We start from the raw sequence: 23904 nt of genomic DNA, 5'->3' as shown, positions 1-23904 counted from the left end.
GATGGCGTCGAGGCTGCTATAGCAAAGTAGCTGGAATATCTATGGACAGATCTCTTGAGCATTCACCGAAGAGGCAGGGGGGGCGGGGTAGCAGAATAAAGGACACCTTAAAATGACATTCCCGCAGTGCTGAAGATAATTTGCACTGAATCAGTATGAACATAATTTATATGAAGTGCACATCAAAAGGTCACAGTAAAATAATTGTGAGCCTTTCGCTGTCAAGCCTCGGGACAATTCATCAGGACACATCAAACAGGAGTGCTGCAGCCACTTGATTTAAACTTGGACGACCGTAAAACAGAAGACAGGGAGGAGTGTGACCAATGTCTGTATTCTTGCTCTCCTAATATGTGCATTGAAAGACAAGTAAATTCTCCTGTGTACATTCTGAACTCGTTCCCAGCACTTTGTGCACAGTGACACATGGCCACCTACAGGTTCCACGGGGAATTTGTGAGTAGTTGACTGTTTGCAGATTATTACAGCTTGTTTTTCCACCTGCTTGGATGTCATTTCCTGCTTGTTAACCCTCCATTAGTACCCCTTGCTTCGTGTCCACTTAACACAAGCACTGCTAGAGAGGTCTGGGTTTGAGAGGCTGTGTCACACCTGCAAAAGAGAGGTTGTCCCAGTAATTACATCCTCTCATGCAGAATGCTATTGTCTAACTTTTAATAAGAAGCCACTACCATTTTTTTGTAAAGATTTAATACTCCCATTAGTGAATCATAATCTTATCACGTTAAAGAGGCTACATGCTGCTATGACCCTGGAAGTTGTGATGTTTAGCTTCAATAGGATCTTATGATCTGTTGTGAAGATCAAGATGGCGAGGGATTCTAAGATCCCCCCTTTTATCTTTTATTGTAGAGATTAACCTTATCCAGAATAGGGAAACTGGGAAATACCCTAATGCATTTTCACATATCACATGCTCTGAAAACAATATCATTAGTGTAGAGTTCGTCAGAGCTGCCCAAGATGGGAGGTACCAGTCAAGTATTGAGGTAATCATAAGACACTTACATAAGTCCTCTATAACACAGGACTTAGTGCATGTGCTATTGTCACCGCAGGGGGTGAGTTCTGGATCTCATTGATGCTTTTTGCGATTGTAATTGATAGATGTAAACACTATCTTTACACAAAAAAAAACAAGAATCTGACATTTACAACATATTACAGTAACTGGCCAGGTTTACATAGCTGAAAATGCAATCTGGGATAGCTTCTTTCCCAGAGCTATCACCGTAGTAAATAAGCACAAAAACAATTGAACCTATTCCATACCGTCACTGTCATTATATTAATGCTGCTATCCTGTATATATTGTACATACTATTGTTTGAGTACTTACGATTGTTTTTTTTGTACTTTTTATATTTTACATTTATATTTATTATTGAAACTTGCACCAAGGGAGTGGCACTCCAATTTCGTTGTACTCTGTACAATGACAATAAAGGCTATTCTATTCTATTCTATTCTATTCTATTCTAAATGCCTTATTCAAGTTACGTTTTGGTCTTAATGCACTGCACAACTCTATCATTTAAATTTTATACAGCTGAGTACAGCTTGCATGTCTGGGGACCATATAAAAATAAGCACCAAGTTATCCACTAATGTAGCTCAATTATCTCTCCACTCTCTGAGATACTGTAATGCCCAGTATTTCCTTTCAAAGCCTAAGTGTGAAGCCTCAGTCACACAGGAAGTGTCTAGCAGCAGTGTGACGTCCACAGAAAGTCAGTGATATTCAAGCAGAGACTGGTGAAACTGCTGGCGACATCAAATGGGCACATTCTAAGGTCAGCTTTGTTCATTTTCAGAGATTAAAGCGACGTTGAATGACAGTGCAGGACACCGCTGATTGACATTACTGGGTAGTAAACATAGTACTGTGCAAAAGTCTCGAGCCAGCACACTTTTATTTGTATTTCGCTTCCACGGAGGCAGTAGTTTATTAAAATGGCCTTGAATAATAGTTCAAGGCTTTTTAAAGGTGTTTCAAAGGTTTTTGTTGTACTTTTTGGACTTTTTTCTATCTAAGCCACTTAACACGGATCTGTGAATCATTCAAGCAGAGAAAAGACAGCTAACTCAAGGTATCAAAGGTATAAGTCTACACATATCAAAAAGAATCATTGTTACAAAATCTTACAAACAACTGTATCTTTAAGCACTTACTTAATTACTAGTAGCCTGTTGTAAAAACATTTTTTTTTAGTTTCTTTAGTCGAATCTATGTGAAATACCAAATTTAACAAATGAAAAGGCATAAAATTCTATTTGGCATTCTCAAATCTTGGCATTGTATGTAATGACATGTAGTGTGTCCTTAAAATAATTGAGAAAACCAGACAAGTGGAGGACAAAAGCTGTCAAACATGGTGGAGCATCTGTTATAGTTTGGGGCTGCATTTCAGCCAGTGATGTTGGGGTTCTTGTCTAAATCTATGTTATTATGAATGCAGAAAAGTACCGTCACTTTTAGAGCCATCATGCAGTACCATCTGGAAAGCATCTGATTGGCAGTGGCTTCATTTTCAGCATGACAATGATCCCAAACACACTGCCAACGGCAGTAAAAGCACACCTGGATAGAAAAACACACAATCACACAGTGGAACACCATCAATCATGAACTGGCCTTCCCGCAACCCAGACCTTAACTTTATTGAAGGAGTGTGGGATCATGTTGACAGAGAGCAGAATGAAAGGCAACCAACAGCAACAGAGAGCTTTGGAATATCATTCAAGAGGAAATAAAAAAAATTGCAAAAACAATTAAGAGTTGAAGAACTCTATTTATGCCTTAAATAGAATGAAAGAAAGTGCTGGACTAGAGCCTGTAATGGCTACTAGCACCCAACCATCAGTGACAAAGCAATACACAATGAGCAAATCACTTCCAGAGGGGACACGGCTTAAGGCAGAGCCTGAGTCTGACAAGCAGATACAGGTATTGTACTGAATTTGTGTTGGTCAGAAGAAAGTTTGTCTCTCAGTTTCACGGGTGATGCCATCCATTAGCCATGGTCATGATATCTGGGTAGAGACTTCAAGAATAACACTGGAAAGGAGCCAAAGAGTACTTTCTCAAGAGTTTGCCTGCACTCACCCGTTAAGTATAACCACTGTTCTTTTGAAAATAGTGAGTTGTTTTGACAGGGTGCTTCCTGTTGAGAAATCTGCTGGGTCTCTTTCCATGACAACATCCAGGAAGATTTTGCCATGGTATTACCTATCAGGATTACCACAGAGATCCAATATCCAATAAATCACAGAAAATGGATTAGCAAAGAGCTTTGATCATTCACAGTATAAATATTTACTCTGAATCTCTACAGGCATCTGTCAAGCTCTATAACTCACAGTCTGATATCCCTGAGACAGTCGAAGGGGCCTGAGGAAATGAATGCAAATTTGTAATTACACTCCAGCTCAAGATTTGGATCGTTTGGTAGCCATCAGAACACTGGGATGCTGTGTTGTTTTGATGGTTATCAGAACAGTTTTCATTTCCTGCTGGACTTTTTTTTCCCCAAAAAAATATTTGTATGCATTTCTGTGTCTCTGTGTATCTCCCATCTTGGTCAGTATCCCTGTCTGAATCACAACTCAACTGAAGATTAGTTTACAAAAAGGCAAAAAAACAAAAATGTTTAATCCCAACTAAACCTGCTTAGCTTAACCTAAAATCTGATTCCAAAAAGATAAGAGCCCGTTTAACCTGCTCACATATTACCTATTATTAAAGCTGTATTTATAACACTTCTCTTTGGTTTTTGTTTCTTTTTTTTTAAGGCGTCTGCTCATTTTGCCCAAAATAAAGAATCCTCAAACTTAGATGAGCAAAAAAAGCAGTGATTTTTCTTTTTGAAAACTGTCTTTTTCAGTAAACTGGTATAACCCCTGACAATAGGGCTAAATAAATCTGTACCCCCGTGGATGAGCTGGACTGTAGCAATGCGGGGTTTTTACATTCCAGTCATGCTTCTGTGCAAACAGCAACTAAACGAAGGCCTAACCTTGCACGCTCCCATGGAGAGGGCCTGCAATGAAATTGCATATAATCACAGAAAGCAGGGTGCAAGTGCCCTGGGATTTGCTTGGGATCAGTGCTCAGAGATGGGGGCTGGAAATCTGGACGCTAGGAGCAGTCAAATGCATCAGTTTAAGTTCAGCTACAATGGTGGAACATTTGGAAGCAATCTTTTATATATTTTTGGTTGAAACCATGCGGACAGAAAGCCACATTTGTTGTCTGTCTCTGGCAAAACTATTGTGTAAGTGATTAGTTATTTTCTGATTAATTTTAAATCACAAACTTTAACTTGGGGTTAAATGCACCGAGTGTTTCTGGCTTCACTTTGGGCTTTTTTTTTGTTATATCTGGCTAGCCTGGAGTCCCCCAGAAGAGACAGAGTGAGGACATAAGACGTGAAAGGGAGAGGTTGGCCCTCTCTGTTTCCCAGAGGGCATACGCAATTTTCAGCTCTAGTGAGCCAGCTCTAGGAATACCAGCATCTGAACGCAGAACAATACTGAAGCTCATTTAGTCATGTCTTCCCATGGTAGCAACTGACTTGTCACCTTTTTTTAAATAAAAACAATTTAAACAAAAATAGCAAATTTAGGATTACTGGACCCACTGACACACATTTAATTCTCTGAGTTGCAGAGCACAAATTACAACAAACAACAAACTTATTTTTTATTACATCATCTGTGACTGATTATGTTAATCCTTTAAAAAACTTTACAGAATAAGTGAAAAATATCTGAATATTCATCTGTCTGAGGTGCCACTCATGCTCTGATTGGGCTCTGTCGGATGCAGTGGTACCTGACTACTGTAGTACTGAGAGTTGCAGGTAAGCTCCATGATTGATAGCTATGCTAAGAGTGCCACTGCTGCTCTCCCCAGGTGACGACAATTGAACTGCTGCTCAGCAGGCTGCAGTGCCAGTATGTCTACCAGTCACACTACAGCAAAAACATCTTGCTTCTGTTCAGTAATGGCTTATTAATGTTCCTCAATTCTTCTTAAGGAGCTAAGATAAAGATGTTTAATGAGGTTTTCAGCTAAAAGCACAACAGTAAAGCTAAAGTAAATAAATGGGTTTCCTTGGAAGGGGTGTCTAATGGCTTCCTTTAAATAAAGTGATGCTTTTAAACCAAGTCTGGGCCCCTAAGTCTGCTTTTGGAAAACCATGGCTGCCCACATTGAGCTTAAAAAGGATTTGTGCATTTTTAGTTGACTCTAGCAGGGGCCCAGCTTTCGCCCTGTTGTGGAAGAGATTTCAGGTGGGGGACATAGCTTATGGCAGCTAGAGGTGGACAAAGAGCAGCTAGGGGAGTTAACTGTCTCAACAGTGCTATGACCATCTATACTGATCCCCTTTACTTCTCTAATCCACTTGGCTGAAGCAAGTCACAAGTGTGTCCCATTTGTATTGTTAGTGTTTTTGAATGTAAATCGGTGGACTTAAACATTTTATGCGGATTAGACAAGCTTAGCTCCATGCCTAATGCAATGATTAGGGATTTCTGGCACAGCAGATAAGTGAATGTTCACTAGTTACTCACTGGGCTCAACGGTTAAAGACCTTAGACCAAAATGGCAAAGTCTTGAACAAGACAGCTTTCAAGCTGGAGAAGCGTCACAGAGAAATGATCCGATTGGTCACTAACCTTTTGTTACATTAAACTGTATTCAAGCAAAAAACTTGGATGTAAAGACTGCTTAAATGTAGACTGAAGAAAGCTGAATGAAAGGAAATTTGGAAGAGAGCTACACTACTTTATATGATAGAGGATAGTAGGTGTGTGTTCTTAAACAAATGAGTGAGACAGATTTTCCAGTTTGTCTACACTTTTCAGATTTGGCATTTATCCCCGAAGAACAAACAATTTGATTTTCTGTCTTGTGTAATTAAATTCAAGGTGTTGTATGGACAGGGGTATGTGTTGGTGATTTATCTAGCAGTTTTCAGTCAAATATGCTTTGATTTATATTTACTGCAATGTCAAGAAACGTATTGGGTAACATTAAGGTTGGTTTTTAAATCACAGCAAAAGAGTACCACTAATACCTGAACCTTCAGTTCAGAGGCTGAACAAAGTTTGAGTACGTTAAGGTGTTTGCGTAAAAACACTAAACAGGTCACCAAGTGCCATAAAACCTGCAAAAAAGCAACTGAAATGACTCAAAGAATTTTGACGCACCTTATTAAGACACATCACTCATAATTTCAAAAGACTCTAGCACAGTATGCGCAGAACTGAGCAGTGCTTTTAAAATCAAAGCAAGGTCTACAACACCGATGAGTGTTTAAGATTAAAAGGGAGAACTAGTGGGTGACTTGGGAATCCAAAGAAGTTTATAGTGCTGTATGAAAAGAATTTTTAAATGCAAGTTGGAAAATGTCTTTGAAGTTAAAACGCTAGCTCAAATTGTCAATAATTCCTTTTAAAGTTTTCATTGAACTCTTGGTAACATGATGTGTGTAGTGTATAATCACACAGTTCCTTGCTCTTTTTAAGAATGTATGCAGCAACCCTGCCTTGGTTTAAAGGAATAGTAATTTTAAATAAAACATCATTAGCTAATATATGGGTTTAGAAACACATGAAGAAGACATGAAAGGACAATAATTCAAGCCCCAAACTAGTCATTAGGTTTTACGGTATTAGTTTGAAAGTGTATCCATCAAGTGTTAACACCTAGTAAGCTTTAATCACTGGGGATTAATAAATAAATACATTTTTATATGTACATGGTTTTAAAAAATAGCAAAGAAAACATTACAGGTATGTTGTTGCATGTTTAACCAAATTCAGTCCAGTTGGGACCACAACAGTGGCATAAAAATGGCTATCAATCATCTGCAGCAATTAAGATTTAGAGGTATGGCTTTGTCCTGAGGCCTCCCCTCCCCCTGACATACACATACACAAAGATCTCAAAGATAAAATGGAACAAGTATCAGTGACAACAGACATGACATTAAGTGAGAAATTGTATTGTAAGGGGGTTGCAAAGCAGCTTGCAGAAGCAGCAGCAAAGATGAGCTAAACTCTATGTGGGCTCAGCATGTTCTATTTTACCACTAGGATGTTCAAAGATGTGTTGAGATATGCACTGAAGCTAGCAGGCACTGAGATCAGGGGGTTTCAGAGTGAGTTTGACTCTTGACTGAAGTAAAATTATGTTGTACTAGACATTGGTTTAAAAGGAATAATTTATGAAAGTTATTTATCCTTTGTTTATATGTGCATTAAAAAGGATTTGCTTATTAAACAAACAGTCCTATATGTGAACATTTCTATTACCATGACCATGTCGTCATCCATCTGTCCATCCAGCCATCTTCTTCTTTCCGCTAATTGACTAAAGACATGGTGGAGCTGGAGCGTGTTTTGAGCTATCACAGGGGGGAGAGGCAGGGTGCGTCCTGGACAGGTCGCCAGTCTGGCACAGGGTGATCTGTCATCATGATATCCTCATTTCATATCCTACCTCGATTTATTTTTACATATCTTATTATTCAGCAGTCACTGATGTGCATTAGGTTTTTGCCTCTCAGGGACCTTTTGGGGTTTTTTTCTCTATAATGAGGCAGGTGTCTAATGGGTAGATGTTATTCATGCAGTGATTATGAAAAATATAAGTGCCTGATACCTGTGCTTCCAATTATCAAGCTAATTAGTGTGTGGCCAAAATTGCCACTGTTATCTGATGAATTGCTTTTAGGAGGGCTAAAAGCTAGTTTGAAACAGAAAGGGTCATATTGCCCATACTGATGGTTTAGAGAAACATATTTTCACATTTTTGTAATGAATCTCGATTATCATCTGCTCTACTTGTACCATTACAGGTTGGAAGATGGCATCGCATCTTTTGTAGCATTCTGAAAGTATATTGTGTGCTGATAAGTGCTGCTGTCATTTGCTGTTTTAATTTTAATTTAGTGCCAATCAGCACATATTAATGTATTTTGGATTAGGTACCTTGACTATATGTGAGAAAATACTTGGCTTGCTAAGTTAAGTTAAAAATAAGTTACTGTGGGTTTCTCAGCTTTCACAGTTGAAAAGAAAAAAATAAAGTGCATACAATGTATATGCATCTAAAATAGTCTTTAGCTAGCTAACTAAAATGCTGAAGCTATCACCGTCATCCTTTGCACCTTATTACAAATCTTCTCTCTTTTGTTCTCTTGTAGGTTCCATCTGAGTAGGAGGTGGCAACAAAAGACCAAATGCCATGGATGCATTCAATTTCACATATTGGAATGCCTCTGAAGGCAATGACACAGAAGTTGTGGAAGAGAGCGAAAGCGCCTACAAGACTGTGGAGGTGGTGTTCATCGTGTTGGTGGCTGGTTCCCTCAGTTTGGTTACAGTTATTGGAAATATCCTAGTCATGCTTTCCATCAAAGTTAATAGGAACTTACAAACTGTCAACAACTACTTTTTATTCAGCCTTGCATGTGCTGATCTCATTATTGGACTGTGCTCGATGAACTTGTACACAGTCTACATAGTGATTGGCTACTGGCCCCTGGGGCCAGTGGTGTGTGACTTGTGGTTAGCATTGGACTATGTTGTCAGCAATGCATCTGTCATGAATCTTCTCATCATAAGCTTTGATAGATACTTCTGTGTCACCAAGCCCCTCACCTACCCTGTCAAAAGGACCACCAAAATGGCAGGAATGATGATTGCGGCTGCCTGGGTCCTGTCTTTCATCCTATGGGCGCCTGCTATTCTCTTCTGGCAGTTCATTGTGGGTGGGCGGACAGTGCCTGAGAAGGAGTGCTATATCCAGTTCTTTTCCAATGCTGCCGTTACTTTTGGCACAGCCATTGCCGCCTTTTACCTACCTGTCATCATCATGATTCAGCTCTACTGGCAGATCTCAAGAGCAAGCAAGAGCCGTGTGAAGAAGGACAACCGGAAGCCATCCGGAGCAATCCCTGAATCTATCTCACCAGGCCAGAGGAGAAACAACACTCCAAAATCTAACAACAACAATGTACCAGGGGAAGATGCGGGGCATTCGCAAAGCCAGAATGCTGCTGATGGGGCAAACCAGCATGACGGAAAACTCCAGAATGGCAAAGGGCCTTCCTCAACCACTGCTGAGGGAGAAACTGAAGGTGATGATGCAGCAAGGGAGAACTGTACTCCTGGAGAGGAAAAGGAAAGCTCCAATGACTCAACATCTGGCAGTGTGGCTGCTTCCAATCAGAAGGATGAGGAACCAGCACCATCCACAGCCAACTCCAGTCTTGAGACAAACCAGCCAATCACACGTCAGCGAGCCAAAGCAGGGGGCTCCAAGCTGACATGCATTAAGATCAAGACTAAATCGCCCAAAGATGACTGCTACACACCATCTAATGCCACTGTTGAGATTGTCCCAACCTCAGAGCGGCAGAACCATGTGGCTCGGAAGATTGTGAAGATGACTAAGCAACCTCCAAACAAGAAGAAGAAAGCAGCACCGTCACGGGAGAAAAAAGTTACCCGCACCATAATGGCCATCCTGGTAGCGTTTGTTGCCACTTGGACTCCTTACAACGTGATGGTGCTTATTAACACGTTTTGCTCTAGCTGTATCCCCAACACAGTATGGACTATTGGTTACTGGCTATGCTATATCAACAGCACCATTAATCCGGCCTGCTACGCCCTGTGCAATGTCACATTTAAAAAGACATTCAAACATCTTCTTCTCTGCCAATATAAGAATATTAGGTCAGCCAGATAAACACAGATCGCTTGGCAGGAACCACAGATGGATGAGTCGTGTGTCTATGATTGTGTGTTTGTGTGTGTCATCCATGAACATGTGTATCTGTGCCTATGAAAGAGGTTTGTAAGCATCATAAAGACTGCAAGAGTACCTTTGCCATCATTCAGCCATTAGTTTTCCAAATTCTCTCAATAACCGGTTGTAGCACTTTACACAAATTCAACTGAAGCCAGTTGCATTGAGATATGTTTGCAGAAACAGTGTAGATAAGAAAGGTTAAAAAAGGGTTACTGAATGCCTAAAAAAGAAAAGGGGGTGTAAAGCAGGGAAGAGGAAGTGAGACTGATCCAATGAAAAATGAACAAAGGTAAAGAGCAGAGGAATATCTCTGCTGTAAGAAAACACAAGAAATCTTCAAAATGGGAAAATAGGGCTGACTGAATTTACAAACATCAGAAGTTTGAAGTTCAGAAAAGATACCTGTAGATAACTGTAAATATCACTATGTAATTATGTGTGTGAGTGCAGAAGTAGGTGCGTGCTGGCTCTGCATTTGTGTGCACACGTGTGGCCCTCTGCCTGCCTTCTTTCTGTGATCATCATCATGACACCTCCAATCACTCACAAAATTTGTACATTAAAAAAAAAAAGCAATTAAAATCCACTGAAGCAGCTGATAAAGATTGAAAATACTCAACAGCAAAACTTAATTTGAACCAGTCAGATAAATCCATTATTCTGCTAATTGAGGATGGATCCCCATTGAGGATGTAAATATGCTCGTTCACATCAGTGATGGATGGGAAGACTATTAGCGCTCATGTTTGTTGAGATGAAAATGGGACCAGGAGACAGTTGCTGTAGCTTAGTGTAGCACAAATAATGGAAACAAGGGGGAAATGGCTGATTAACGTGCTCTGTCATTTAATCTGCACATGTAAATGCAAACAGCAACGAGGAGGAGGATCTTAGAGTAGAGCGCTTGCTTCTTCAAATTGAAAGAAATCACTTGAGCTGGTTGGGAATGCCCTGCAGACCCCCAGAAAGGTTCAAGGTAATCACCAAGGCGAGCAAGATCTGCACAATTTTGAGTTGACTGCCACTCGGTCCTGGATCCAGATAAGAGGTAGAAAATGGATCGGACTGGATGTAAAGAACAACATGATGTTTTCTGAGGGTCTATGTATGATACTACCTTTTTTTGTTGTTGTTGTTTGTTTGTTTTTATCTCGGGGCAGTGCTTTTTGTCTTGCTGTCAGTGTGAGGAAGTCACTGCACACAGCCAAAGAGTAGTCTCAAAGAGTAGTCTGTCATATACCATTAGAAGGGATAACTAAATGGCTGTAGCTGAAAGGCAAACAAACAGACCCAACTGCAGTAGCTATAAAAAATAAATTTAAAATGTGGCATAGCTTGCTCAGTCGCTCTTTTGTCGCTCATGACAGCTATGAAGAAATGTGTTTTTGCTGTCAAGATATTCACCGCTGAAATGAAACTTCCTTCTCAGTGAGTGAAACAGGTGGTTGGAGCTCAGAGCTGTTTTTTCTTACCGTCTGTGGGAAGGCACTTTGAGTGGGAGACGTCATCTGATCATGCTGATTAGTGGATTGATGTCACAGCGTGCTCTGTACTGTACTGATGATGATTGCGATTGCGAAGACCTAGGTGTGTGTGTGGGGTACGCTTGTGTGTGGCTGTATACATGCGGAGTTTGTCTGTGCACTCCATGAGTGGAGTTTACTTCTGATCACAAGTCATAGACTTGTGATTTTTCTGTTTTAAAAAAAAGGGCTATTTACACCTTTTGTGTTTTGTGACTTTTTTTATTTTACTACTGTTCAATTATTATAAACACACACACTCATATACACACACACACACGTACACTTGTGTTAATGAAATGAAAAATGGAGAAAAATATATTTTTCCAGCACAACATGTTCTGTGTGCTCATACATGTCATCCATCACTTAAGCCTCGAGATCCTCGTTTATACTAATGTGCGCTCACCAGTTGATCTGATTAATACGCAGGAGAAATTGCCACGAGGATGTTGCCACATTGGCTGGTAGGTGGGCTTTTTTTTGCAAAGAATTACGCCTGCACCAAATAGCTACTCAAGGCTGTCTCCTTAAAGAGAAATCTGGGACAGATCCTATAATGAAAACTCACCATGAGGCTGATCAGATTATGGGACGATGTGGAACACCTACATTTGAGATTAAAGATTGCCCATTATACGCTCAGCTTGCTACAAGCCCATGCCCCACTTAGTGCTCCACTCAACCCTGATCCTGTTATAGTCTCTTACTCTTTTAAGGCCATGAATGTACATATAAATGTATATTTATATAGTCATTTTCATATATTATTTCATTGTATCTTTCTTTTTTCTCAATGTATCACCTTATTTCCAGCTACTACACCACTGATGTATGCTCTGTTCATTTCAAATCAGTCCATATATATATTGAGACTTCGAGCAGCAGTATGTATTCTGCCACGATCGGGTGGGGATAGGGGGAAGAGATTAAACAAGAAGGTCAAAGCACAAAATTACAGTGCAGAGGAGAGTAGTGAAAGTTTGGAGTTACAGTCTTTTATGGATATTTTTATTCAAATGACTTTCAGAGACATTAGAAGGTTAGAAATAATGATATTTAGTTCAAATTAAAATTTGCCTTTCATCAAAGAATCATCAATTTTCACATTCTCGCAGCCATTTGACAATCTAGTGGCCAATTTGCCTAGATAATCTGGAAATATGTTACACCCCATGTTCCTTGAAGCAACCCTCATAAGTTAGATTGACTTGATGGCACTGTTTAGGTGTCATACAGTCAAAACTGTTCCCGCAGCTGCTCAGCAGGTCTGGGATCCAGTGGTTTTGCTGGACTCTGCATCGTAGACAGAACACCCGCTGACTGCCTCTATTCGCAATGAAGTGATTGCCTGCCTTGCCCCGAAAATCCTCACATTTCTTTCAGCATCCATGAAAGATGGCATCAAGGGCTCCCACAGCATCTTTCCACTTGTTCTGCATCTTCTAAATCTTCTTTTTCACCAAGACACCTCAACTATAATGCTCTGATATAGGTCATTGTGTCTTAGTGGTGCGTTCATATGTATTTATCTTTTAATATTGGCACAAAATGTTTTGTCATTCTTTTAAAGTTCTCAGTAGAAATGCAAAGTAGTGTAAAACAGAAAAAAAATAAACCACCTCAGAATTTTGCTTTTGAGGTTTGAGCAACAGAAGGGAAAAAAACCCAACTGTTCCATATTTATCTAAACACCTCCAGCAGGAACTCAGACGTCCATCAGAGCAGCCATCCTTTTCGATGATAAGTGGAGCCATGTCTGTCTGACATCTGTCACACATCTTAGAAGTGAGTAAAGACCCTTCCAGAATAACTAATCTTTGCTAAGCTGTCATTTGAGTGATACCAGCAGGAGACTAAGTGGCTCACAGCTCAAGTGGTGGTCTAGGGGTCTCAGCTTGAGCAGCTGTGTAGGTGTTTGATGGAAGGCGATGGCAGTTTATCACCTCCCGGAGCGGGAAAAGGGCAAAATGCATCCAACAAAATAAACGTGTGTACTTTGAACATTAGGGCCATTAAGCCATTTCACTCATCCTGGTCTTGTTGCCACGTTGTCAAACACTTGAGAACTAAAAGACGTTCTTGTATTAGGGCTTGACTGGAAATGGTCAAAGTGGGTGGGGGTTAGGTGAGGAATGTACCCTTATGACAGAGAGAAAGTGCAACACATAGTGACAGTGAAAGAGTACAGCTGTCGTCCATATAACGGAGAAAGCAAGCTGATGGCTCCAAGGTGTTCGTTGTACATGTGAAACAGCAGATAATCGTGGTTACGAGAGTGAGACATAGAAAGGGCGGAGACAGTAGGGTCTGTTCAGTGACAAAATCCAAAGCTAGAGGATCACACCGCAGGTGGACCATGTTTGGAGAAGTCCCAGCCATTCTCAGCAGGTCAGCCAAAGGTTTTCCTGCAAGAATTTTAGTGTCCCGGTCCCAAACCTGCCACTGTATGTAAACAGAGTGACACGGCACCGTTTACTGTCGCTCCTATGCTTTTATTTCATCTCATTCTCATGCCGTGCAAACGCAATTCATAGTTTCTCACTGTTTTCAAGCATTTTAGCATTTTATCAGTGATTTCAAATGCATTTATACATACCTTGATGTCCATGACCAAAATAAACATAGTCTCTCTCTATATTGTAATAGTCATCATATCGTGTTGTGCCGTCAGAGCTAGCTGGGCTCCTGTCCATACGGCTTATGTCAAAGGGCTACATTCCTTTTTTAAGGAGTACATGTGACACGCAACGTTTATCAGAGACAACTTTAAATTTGAGGTTTCTCTGGCTTCACTCTTGGGGCCGTTGCTGAGAATAATCTCAACAGTCTTGTGCAACCAAGCAGATACGAAGACGCAGCAGCTTGTGCATGCTGTGAGATTTTATTCAGAGACTGAAAGTTTATATCGCCGGATTGTACAGAGCAATTTGAAGTGCCTTATCCAGAATGACATAAACAAATTGCTCTTTTATCCTAAAATCCCTGTTGCTTCTTCAGAGTGTCTGGCCTGAAAGTTGTGGATCGTGCTGCTGTGTGATGCACGTTAAAGAGCGTGTTTGTCAGCCTTCCTGATTTTATTTATTTATTGATATTATTTTGCCAGCTCTGGGCTACCATCACTATAAGTTTTAGGTTAACAGGAGTCCCCTGTTTCGACTGAACGAGCTAAAGAATTGAAATGATGTAGAAATGTCCACAGCTAAATCAGTTTGCAGGCACAGTGGGCTTTTTTAGTGGACTGCCAATCCTTTATGTATGTATTCTAAATTGTCTTCAAAGGCATTGTACTTTTACATGCAAAACCTATGTGTGTGTCTTTACGTTGAGATCAGGGGTCATCATTCATTCGTGTGTGTCTGTGTGTGTGTGCATGCACCTTGCTGTGTGGTGGTTTATTTTTTTTCTAACTGGCATCCTCAGCATGAACTCGTCAGACTGGATAAAATATCATAACGCACATCAGGACAGATTCAGGCAGAGTGATTACCTATTTCTTTGTCATCACTTCTTTCTCTTTCAACAGCAAAAAGCTTCCAAAGACTCACTGAGACACAGAATTCCATGGAAGAGACATGATATACATACATTTTCTATCACATTTTGTAAATCTGAACCTTTTATCATTGTACAAAGTACAAATGTAGTATTACAAATTAGAATTTGACCAGTGTACAGCCAGGGTTTTTGGTTTTTTGGGGTTAAAAAATGATTAATAAAAAATCTATAAAGATGTGAATATTATAAACTGTGTTTCTAAGATTATATAACTGCAAAGGTAGAAGGTATAAATATGTGCATTTCTGGAGTGCGTCATTTGAAGAAATGGATTCTTGCCTTGGGAACTGAGTGACTGAATCCAAACTTTTACACAATGGAAAAACGTTCCAGGGGATTTGAAGAATGACTTGTGCAGCCAGAAAGAGGAAAAAAAAAAAAAAGAGCAATCCCCAAGAAGGGAAACCGAGGATGGGGACAAAAGCTAAAACTAGTTTCAGTGTGGCCGAAAGCTCCGAGGCAAGGGTTTCATTTTGATTTCACCTGTAAATTTATAAGGCTTCACACTTACCTTGAGAAAAAGGTGGTTCACCTGCTCTCTTGCTAGACACACTTTACAACTTTTTGCAATTTTAACATCACGGGAAAAATGTGTTCTGTAAAAAAAAAAAAAAACTAATGTGCTGAGGGTTTGAGTTCTATGACCTGGTCTGAACTTCATGGGTCAGAAAACGTGTATTTAAAATGGAAACCAACTTTAAAAAAAAAGCAATCAGTAGCCTGCTGCAAGTGTTAAATGTACATTCAGGTGTTAATTTTTCATTTGCTTGTATATGTAGGTGCTCACTGTGTACTCACTCACTGTGGCTTGTGGCTTCTCTTGTAATAGGAAAAATAAATTTATTGTTTGCATTGTATATATCTATATGATATTACATTATATGTAATTCAGATGCAGTATATTTGAAATGTACATACACGATTAATAGCTATTCTCTGAATGTTTCCCCTCGACAATCCCTCGTTTATTCTCCCTCCCCTCCCCCCACTATGAAACTCCCTGTACAGTAACAATGGTAATATTTTTTGCTTTGATGCATTCTTGATCGATTATCTGTTCTGGACAATGAATCTGAGTGTTCTTATCACTGGCTACCTATGACACTGTAAGATGAACTGCATTAAGTGGTTACATTGTGCCATATCCTCTCGGAATGAAATTCGAATAAAAATATACGAAACGTGTTTGAAATTTGGAGGTTTTTGATTAACGGGAAGCACAGGATGAAACACAAACACTGTTGGCGTGTTTTCTAACTTTGAATTTTATTTTATGCATTTTTAACTTTTGGAAATGTACCAGGAAACAGAGAGGATGTTAACTCGAAGGGCTACCACAGTGGGGACTCGTTTTTGTTTGTTTTTTTCGTTCTTTTTTTACAACCGAGAGATGGAGAGTTACAACCAGTGAGTATAATAAAGTGAGTACAACAGGGCAGCAGGAGAAAAAAAAAAACTATCTTATGTTTATTCGGTGCTATTTGACAGGAAGAAAAAGAATTATAATTAAAGTGAGCCACAAATTGCAAATTCATGACTTTTTTTTTTTTTGCTCAAATTAATTGAGTAAACATTTTCATAGCTTCAGTTTTAACAAACCGACTTATTAAGTCTGGGCATGGATCAAAGAGTTTTCCAAATTAGGGTTATGCTATGTGAAACTGTAAGACAAATCCTAAGCAATTTGCCCTTGAGAAAATAATTCTAGACATAACATCATTAAGTGGGAATGCGACTAATTAAATCTGATTATTTATCTCTATTGTATTACATCCTCTATTGCAACATACAAGTCTTTCTCCTCAGGTGCTAGAAAGAAGAAAAAAGTAAAACGTGGTCACTAAGAGTCATCTTCTGACTGATTTTTGTCAAAGCTATACGGGCTCCTACAGTCAACCTACAGGACACGTAAAGAGGAACCATGTTGAAATAGGGCCGTCTGTTCCGCTGTCTTCTTCCTTCTTCACCGGCTCAAACAAGCTCATCAGCCATTTGGGTGCGCTCTCGCTTCTTGCCTTCCTTCTTTTGCTTCTTTGCATCTGCAAGGATAAAAAGGTTAAAATTTGATAGTTTCTCTAAAAGTTTTTGTGAAAAGTTAAGATAACCTGTGCTCGGTAACAAAATGTATTAACTGTATGAGTTTTAATCTTTTTTTCGCCAGAGTTCACATTTTGTGCTGTGACGATTGTAGTTCTGTGCTCTCTTGGGGATTGATTTGGCAGCCTGGGTTGTACCCCATGAAAAACCACCTTATCAACTTGCCGCAACAGTGGCTTGGTACCTGGCTGCCATGACAGGAGCCACAGTGCATGGCTCTCCTTTCTGCTTTATGGCCTCTCCACTCTGGTAAACAGAAATAGAGCACAACCCTCAGAGGTTTGGACAGCTAGCTTCTGCCTAGCTGTGTGTTGGTCATTCAGCTGTGCTGTTTATTTTTGTTTGTGTCTGCGTGGCTCCATGTATGTCTATCTCTTAGCCAAATTGTCGGTGTCTTATCATTTTACATCTTTGATGTTTCGCATTTTAGCGCGCAGATGTTATATGTCTAAAAGTACCACATCTAACATCTGTGCAAATGGTTGTTTGGCAGGAAAATGGCTCATTTCATTAGAACATATTCTGCCAAGTCATACTGGGAACATTACAGGTGGAAATAAAACAAATCATGACTGAAATTCACTGGACAATAAATACAGCCATTTTTTTTAATCATGTGCATATAGAGACAGGAAAACAATTCATGGCTCTCAACTGACTTTGCTCTATATGAAGACTGCTTTTGCAAAAAAATAGAAAAAAGGGAAGAAAATGCCTAAAAGCTACAGTGTGGTGTGGTGCACTACCACAAGGGTAAAGAACCCAGAACTAAGTTTTGCAAGCTGCTGAACCGAAAAACTGAGCCTTAAGGAGACAAAGTGGATACAGGCAATAAAACAAGAGACCTCAGAAGGACAAATGACAATTCTGTGGAATCCCAATATTCGCTCTGTTTTGCAGCAAGCATTCTGTCAGTGAGAAGTAAAATGTATAAATGCCAATTTAGGACTACTATATTTACTTCAGGCTAAGCCAAAGCATTTTGAAAGTGTGCAGCAGCAGTGAGCTCCAGAGTTTTTCCTGGCTCAGAACAGGGCTTTGGGTGGTGACTATGTATGTTAGCAAAACCGGCCTGTGCAAATTCATCTATTTCCTTAGCCATTTATCCAATCCAGGGTCACGGGAGAGCTGGAGCCAATCCCAACAGCTATAGGGCAAGTACTCATCAAATGTAATGTCTTCACTATGAGTATTACATAATACTATATTGTGTCCAAAGACATGCAGTTAGGTTAATAGGTGATTCTAAACGTGTGTGGTTATCTGTCTCTCTGTGTAAACCCTGCGACAGACTGGCGACCTGTCCAGGGTGTACCCTCCCTCTCACCCTATGATCGCTGGGATAGGCTCTGCGACCCTTATAAGGATAAGCAGAAGAGAATGGATGGATGCATCTTAACAAATCACAGCTCTTAAAGAGCAACATATGTCTAGTTAGCAATTTGGAAGCAAATGTTACTTATGTGGAGAATTCAGAGAGCTATGAATATTGTGCTTGGAAGCGTCTCAGCAAACTGACTTAGCACAATAACAGGGCCTTAAAGCCTTATTTAAAAAAAAGATTCAGTCTTTAATTGTGCGCATATCAAAGCTTGTTTTAGAATACAGACAGTGCAGTGGCATCTGCACTCCCTCTCAGCAAGAAAGTGGTTTTTGAAAATGCTACAACCTAACCATGAGTCTGTCAAGGTAGCCGCACTGCCGTGACTCATCTGGACACTTCAAAGGAACAAAGCCATGCTTAATATTGTTAGTAACACCTGTGCTTTCCCCACGATGACAAGTTAAAATGGCTGGTGTGAAAAATGCACATGGATAATGTTGAATAAAAATAATACATTTTGCTCCTTCTGCACTTTTCATCATCCTCTACATGTTTGAAGTTCTTAGGTGTTTGGCATGTCTAATCTCTGACTATAAATCGTGTTTCAAAGTAAGATTTGTCCAGCTTAGGACACGTTGAACGGCGATGTCAGCCATCTGCATCCAAAGCACATGCTCTAAACAAAAGAAGTGACTTGGCAAAGTAGAAAGTGATGGTGTGTGATGAAAATGACTGTCATTATAAGATGTCTGGAAATCCAGCAGGGACAGTAACATACAGAAAAGCTACATTGTGATTCTGTATGCATTCACTTTGTGCACTTTTGTTTGGAGAGATTGCCTTAAGAAATTATCTTAGCCTAATAACGTGCTGGCAAGCAGTTCTAAACGCCTTTCAGCCTTTTAACATTCTCAACGTGCACTACCAGGAAAAAGCCGAAAATCTCTTCTTGTCATCTCAGTTGCAAACTTCCACTGGCATAAGAATCTTGACATGCAAAGCGCTCTCGCCCCTGCAAATACAGAAATTACTCTTCCATGCCATTTGTTTACTTGTTTTTTTATTTGTTTCAATGTTTTCTCTCTCTTCATCTCCCTGCTGTTTTGTGTCAGCATATTTTGCTCCCTGGAGAGAGAGAGAGATGGAAGAAAAGGATTTATTGTCACGCTGTTCTCTCAGCTCCATATATGAGATGTGGACTCTCATGCCAGGTTGGAGTACTTTCTGCTGCATTTGCACATTGCATGACTCTGCTCCTTTTTGCCTCTGACACAGACTCATAATCAGACCCTTGCTGCCTTCTCCAGCTCGAATCTGCCCTGAGCCAAAACACAGTGGCTACATATTTGCACAAATTTCAGGCTTTTTGCATTCACTTAATAAAAATGCACATATTAAAGTAAAACTTGCATATTAAGTTAATGATATAGGATAACTGTAAACTATTTATCTACTTTATACTTCTGCTTCACAGGAAGAAAATGATACTGCTCCACATTATTGAATCACAAAGTAAAAATTAGCTCCGCCTCAATGAAATGCAATGTTACTATTTGACATCCACCTTTTCACCCTCATTTGATCAAACTTTCTGTGTTATTTTCTAATTAAAACATTATTCCAACAGTAGCTAAGGACACAGTATTATCAAGTTTTTTGTTTTATAATTTATTCTAATTGTTTTGCTTCTCAGACTTTCATTGAGGTGGAGCTGCTTAGACAGCTAAAGCAAGAGAGCTGGAGTATGACACTGATGCACATGCCATCGGTGTCATAAAAAAGAATAAAAAGGCATTTTATTACTTATTACAACTTTATCAATTATAAAGTTTGACCACTCTCAACCTCAGTTTTCGCAGCTATGCCTCTTCGCCTTTGGGAGGCAGTAATCCTGAGTGCAGTAACACAACCATATGTGGCTGTGAATGCATGTCTTTGACTTAAAAATGAGGACACCACCTGTCTGTTCAAGACGAATGGCAGAAGCAAATTCACTCCAAGAAGATCCAGAGATGCCAGATTTCTCCTAACAAAGCCTTTTGTTTTACCTGAAATCAACTTTGGCATGCAAAGACTCCTTCACGCACTGCTCTGTGTGTTGTGCTGAAAGAGAAGGTGGGGACCTTGAGATTTCTACAGGTATTCATAATGTTTCTGTCAGTCTTTGTTCTCTCTTTCGCTCCAGAGGGTCCGTGTTTCACCTGGACTAGACAGCAAAGACACGCAACTCTGGATCTCAGATTGCTCCCAAGGTGCCTCTTACCATTGTCTCCTTCAAAATCTGCAAATGACAGATGCTGCCGCCACAGCAGCAACCCTGCTGCCCTCAGGGAAAACCCGGCTGCATCTCCTAAACCTAAAGTGGCTGGTCCGGATTACATATTTGGCTGGGCAGACATGTTCTCCCAGCTGGGGGTTAGATGGTCGCTTCTTTCTCTCACTTTGTCTCTCTAAGGCAAACATTTCTGTGTTGGTTTGTTTTTCAGGGTCTTTTTTCCCCTTTTCATAAGCCCTCTGATTCTGCTGCTGTGGACTGTATCTCTGCCATCCCCTGACTCACAGAGTAGAGCATGCACAATTCCCCCTACCATGTGAACCTTATTGTGCACAGCACCCCCTCTCTGTTTCCTAGTAGCTCCCCTGTTTCCCAAGGCTTATCTTCCAACTGGCAGACATGGGATATCACACCTCGCACAGATATCGAGTCTCTCTTCCCAACTGCCTCCCTTCATGTCTGCCCCTGTCATCCTTGCTCTGCATCTCTTTTGCCCTCAGCTCTCACACCTCTTAGGTTGTCACACCGCATCCGTGCATCTGGCTTTAATTGATGTGCAGGTATGCGGTGCTGCACACATGACTGCTAAACAAATAGATTTTGACACAGTCACAGACTATATTTAAATACATGCTGCACTTTTTTACTTGCGCTGCGCCTTGAACTGATGTGCAGTGATATTGTCTACATGTTTAATGTGGATATAATCAAGCATCTCTAAACGATTGATAAGAATTTAATGAGGAAGTCATATTTGATTTTGTTTAATTATGTAAATTAATCATTTGGTTCCTTATGAAACACTCAAACTGAAAAAAACCTGCATGTCCATAGTTGCACAGATAGATGAAGGTCTGAGAAGTATAAATGAGCACACATTCAATTTCACATTAAGTAAAATATTATTTTGAACAAAATGGATTCAATTACTTTCTATACCTTCTAAACATAAATCCACATACACCTTTAAGTGTTTAAAAGTATCATATACTTGCTGCAAAGTGTGAGAGATGGTAAGTAGAGTGCATCTCTTCAAGATGTTCCTACTGTCACAATGTATTAACAATGTGCTACCAAGAGAAATGCTCAACTGATCCCTCTTTTGAAAGTCAAATAGTGTGTGGCACAAAATCTTAAGACAAACAGTGTTGCAGACAGATGTGCAACATTTCACAGCACTGCAGCGGCAGACGTGTTGCACTGAGAGGGTCTCTCAGAAGTGCTCACATTGTCTTATCTTTGCAGAGCGGGACTTCGCCTGACTGTGGTTGTTTGATAAAGCGATGGTAAGGTTAAGTAAACTGTATGTGCAAACTTCATGTGCACGTGTGGCATCTGGGGAGTGTGATAAGGTTGCCGTTTATGGCCACTGGCAACATTTTGTACTCATTATAATCCTGTTTGGACAATGGAACATCCTTGTTTACAAAACTGACAAAAAGCACCAACTCATTTGGAATGAATCGAGTGCTTCTCATCAACAGTTTTGCCTCAATTTTTCAAGCAGGCAGGGATATATTGTAGATATTCCATGTTTCTTTCAGATTTTCTAATTACCTTGTATCTTATAGCTCCTTAAATGTTCTATAAACTGATTAATTCTCACATTCTCTGTGAAATGGAGGCCAAAAGTATTCCTCAGTTTAGTGTCTTATACATGACTGAAGAAAGCTAAAAGCTTGTACTTATAGCTGAATAATGAGTTAACCTATTCACCCTTGCTTTAACACTGTCTTTCACAGCTCCAACTTAGCACTTAAGTAGGAGGGTTTCCATCATACTGATGGCAGATTGAATATAAATTTGAATCACAGCTGGCTTTGCCTCGATTAAATCATTTGCAAGGGTTTGCTGGATTTAGTGGAGATGCAATCAGTCTGAGATGTGCCGGAGACAAGATAAATATCTCCTGAATTTACACAGTTATTATCACAACGAGGATAGAATTAGTTCATTCTCCCAAATACCTTGATACATACTTTGTACTACTCTACTGACGCCAATCCGTCCTACTTAAAATGAAGCCCAAGTAATTTTGCCTTTGATTTTGACCCATGTGTCGTGACAAACAAAAGAGGCAAATGTGCGGACGTGTCAGGATACAGCGAAGCACTTTGGCAGAAGAAACAAAGAGGTCTGAGCGGTAAACATCCCTTCAGCTACGATTAATTACAAAAACGAAGTGATCTGACATTGCCCGTAACTATTTACAGTGATCTAACAGTGAAAGTCCCGGAATGATTTTTCATATAGACCACGTGTCTGCGTGGGTCTGGCTTTTGATCTAAACCAACCTAATATCATGTGAGTTTCCTGGAAAGTAAACAGTTTTCAAACGAGCCCAAAAAAGGCCAGTGTTGTACGTAGGGTGGTTTTCAACAGATCTGTCTTACATTACAAATATTGAAGGAAGTTTATGAATGTGGCTTGTAAAAAAGGCTTTGTCCTGCTTTAATTTCACCCCAGATTTATATTTTACGATGATATTTTGATTCCTTCTGTAAATATTTTGAATTGGCGTTTTCTTTTAGGTACAAGTTATATAATAGGAAGCAGACAGTTCCTATATTAGCACGCTAAATTCTAACCAATAAGCGGTGCACTTTTCTGTACACCCCTATTTCCTACACATACCAAATAAGGCTGTCAGATGAAACTAAAACAGCAAACCAGTAGATCCTATAATAGCCGGACTAATTGAGCCTCACTGGAATTTGTAGAATTTTTTTGATGTACTTGGCACCAGCCTTACACATACTTGGCAGGTGTAGGGCTGGTGGTCAAAGTGAGTGCACGTTGTGGTCTGAAGTTGTTTAAAAGAGCAGTTGTCGAGGGAAAAAAGGCCAAGAAATACAAACACAGATTCCTTCATTTATTAGTGAGATGTTCCACAGACTGAGTAAATATTCACGGGTAGGTAGCCAACAGAATTGTGACTGCTTTGAGGAAAAGAGATTACAATTTGAAATTTCCACTAAGGCTCCATTACTCAGACTATTTTGGGATCTGCATGTATTCTGTCTTACTGGGAATTTAATGGAGGGTTTACAACACGCTCGTCTCTCTGCTTTCATTAGCCACCCACAAGGTGTAGTCTTGGAACTGGAGGTGTACTTAGCCAGCGAAGGAATTTCATTTCCAGCAACTTGAAAGATGCAATATGGGCTGTACAATGTGAGTCATCAGAAGCTGCTGAGCTTAGCTGCTAATCAACAACCTTGTTTTTTAAAAAATACAAAAGGTAGGATTCATTTTTAGAGTAGAGCACGCTCTCGGA

General features: G+C 39.9%; 2 protein-coding genes across 7 annotated transcripts in view; one reads left to right on the top strand and one right to left on the bottom strand.

Annotated features, from left to right (window-relative positions):
* The window catches only part of chrm2a (cholinergic receptor, muscarinic 2a), an 89220-nt gene extending 73097 nt beyond the window's left edge, over nt 1-16123 (top strand). For 4 of the 5 annotated variants that reach the window (XM_004548394.3, XM_004548393.3, XM_076875599.1 and 1 more), the window contains one exon: nt 8238-16123. In XM_004548394.3, the coding sequence (XP_004548451.1) occupies nt 8279-9787 (1509 nt within the window). In that variant the 5' untranslated portion in view covers nt 8238-8278 and the 3' untranslated portion in view covers nt 9788-16123. Of the gene's footprint in view, nt 1-4703; nt 4884-8237 lie in introns of those variants that run through there. The other variant, XM_076875600.1, reaches the window with a different exon arrangement.
* A 55-nt stretch (nt 16124-16178) lies between these two features.
* ptn (pleiotrophin) overlaps nt 16179-23904 on the bottom strand; it is a 53096-nt gene continuing 45370 nt past the window's right edge. For both annotated transcript variants that reach the window (XM_004548395.5, XM_012918406.4), the window contains one exon: nt 16179-16970. In XM_004548395.5, coding sequence (XP_004548452.1) covers nt 16903-16970 — 68 coding nt within the window. In that variant the 3' untranslated portion in view covers nt 16179-16902. The remainder of the gene's footprint in view (nt 16971-23904) is intronic.

The sequence above is a fragment of the Maylandia zebra genome, linkage group LG17 (assembly GCF_041146795.1).
Source record: "Maylandia zebra isolate NMK-2024a linkage group LG17, Mzebra_GT3a, whole genome shotgun sequence".
Classification (NCBI taxonomy): Eukaryota; Metazoa; Chordata; class Actinopteri; order Cichliformes; family Cichlidae; genus Maylandia; species Maylandia zebra.
The sequence above is the reverse complement of the archived record's forward strand: the minus strand, read 5'-3'. Positions and strand labels throughout refer to the sequence as shown.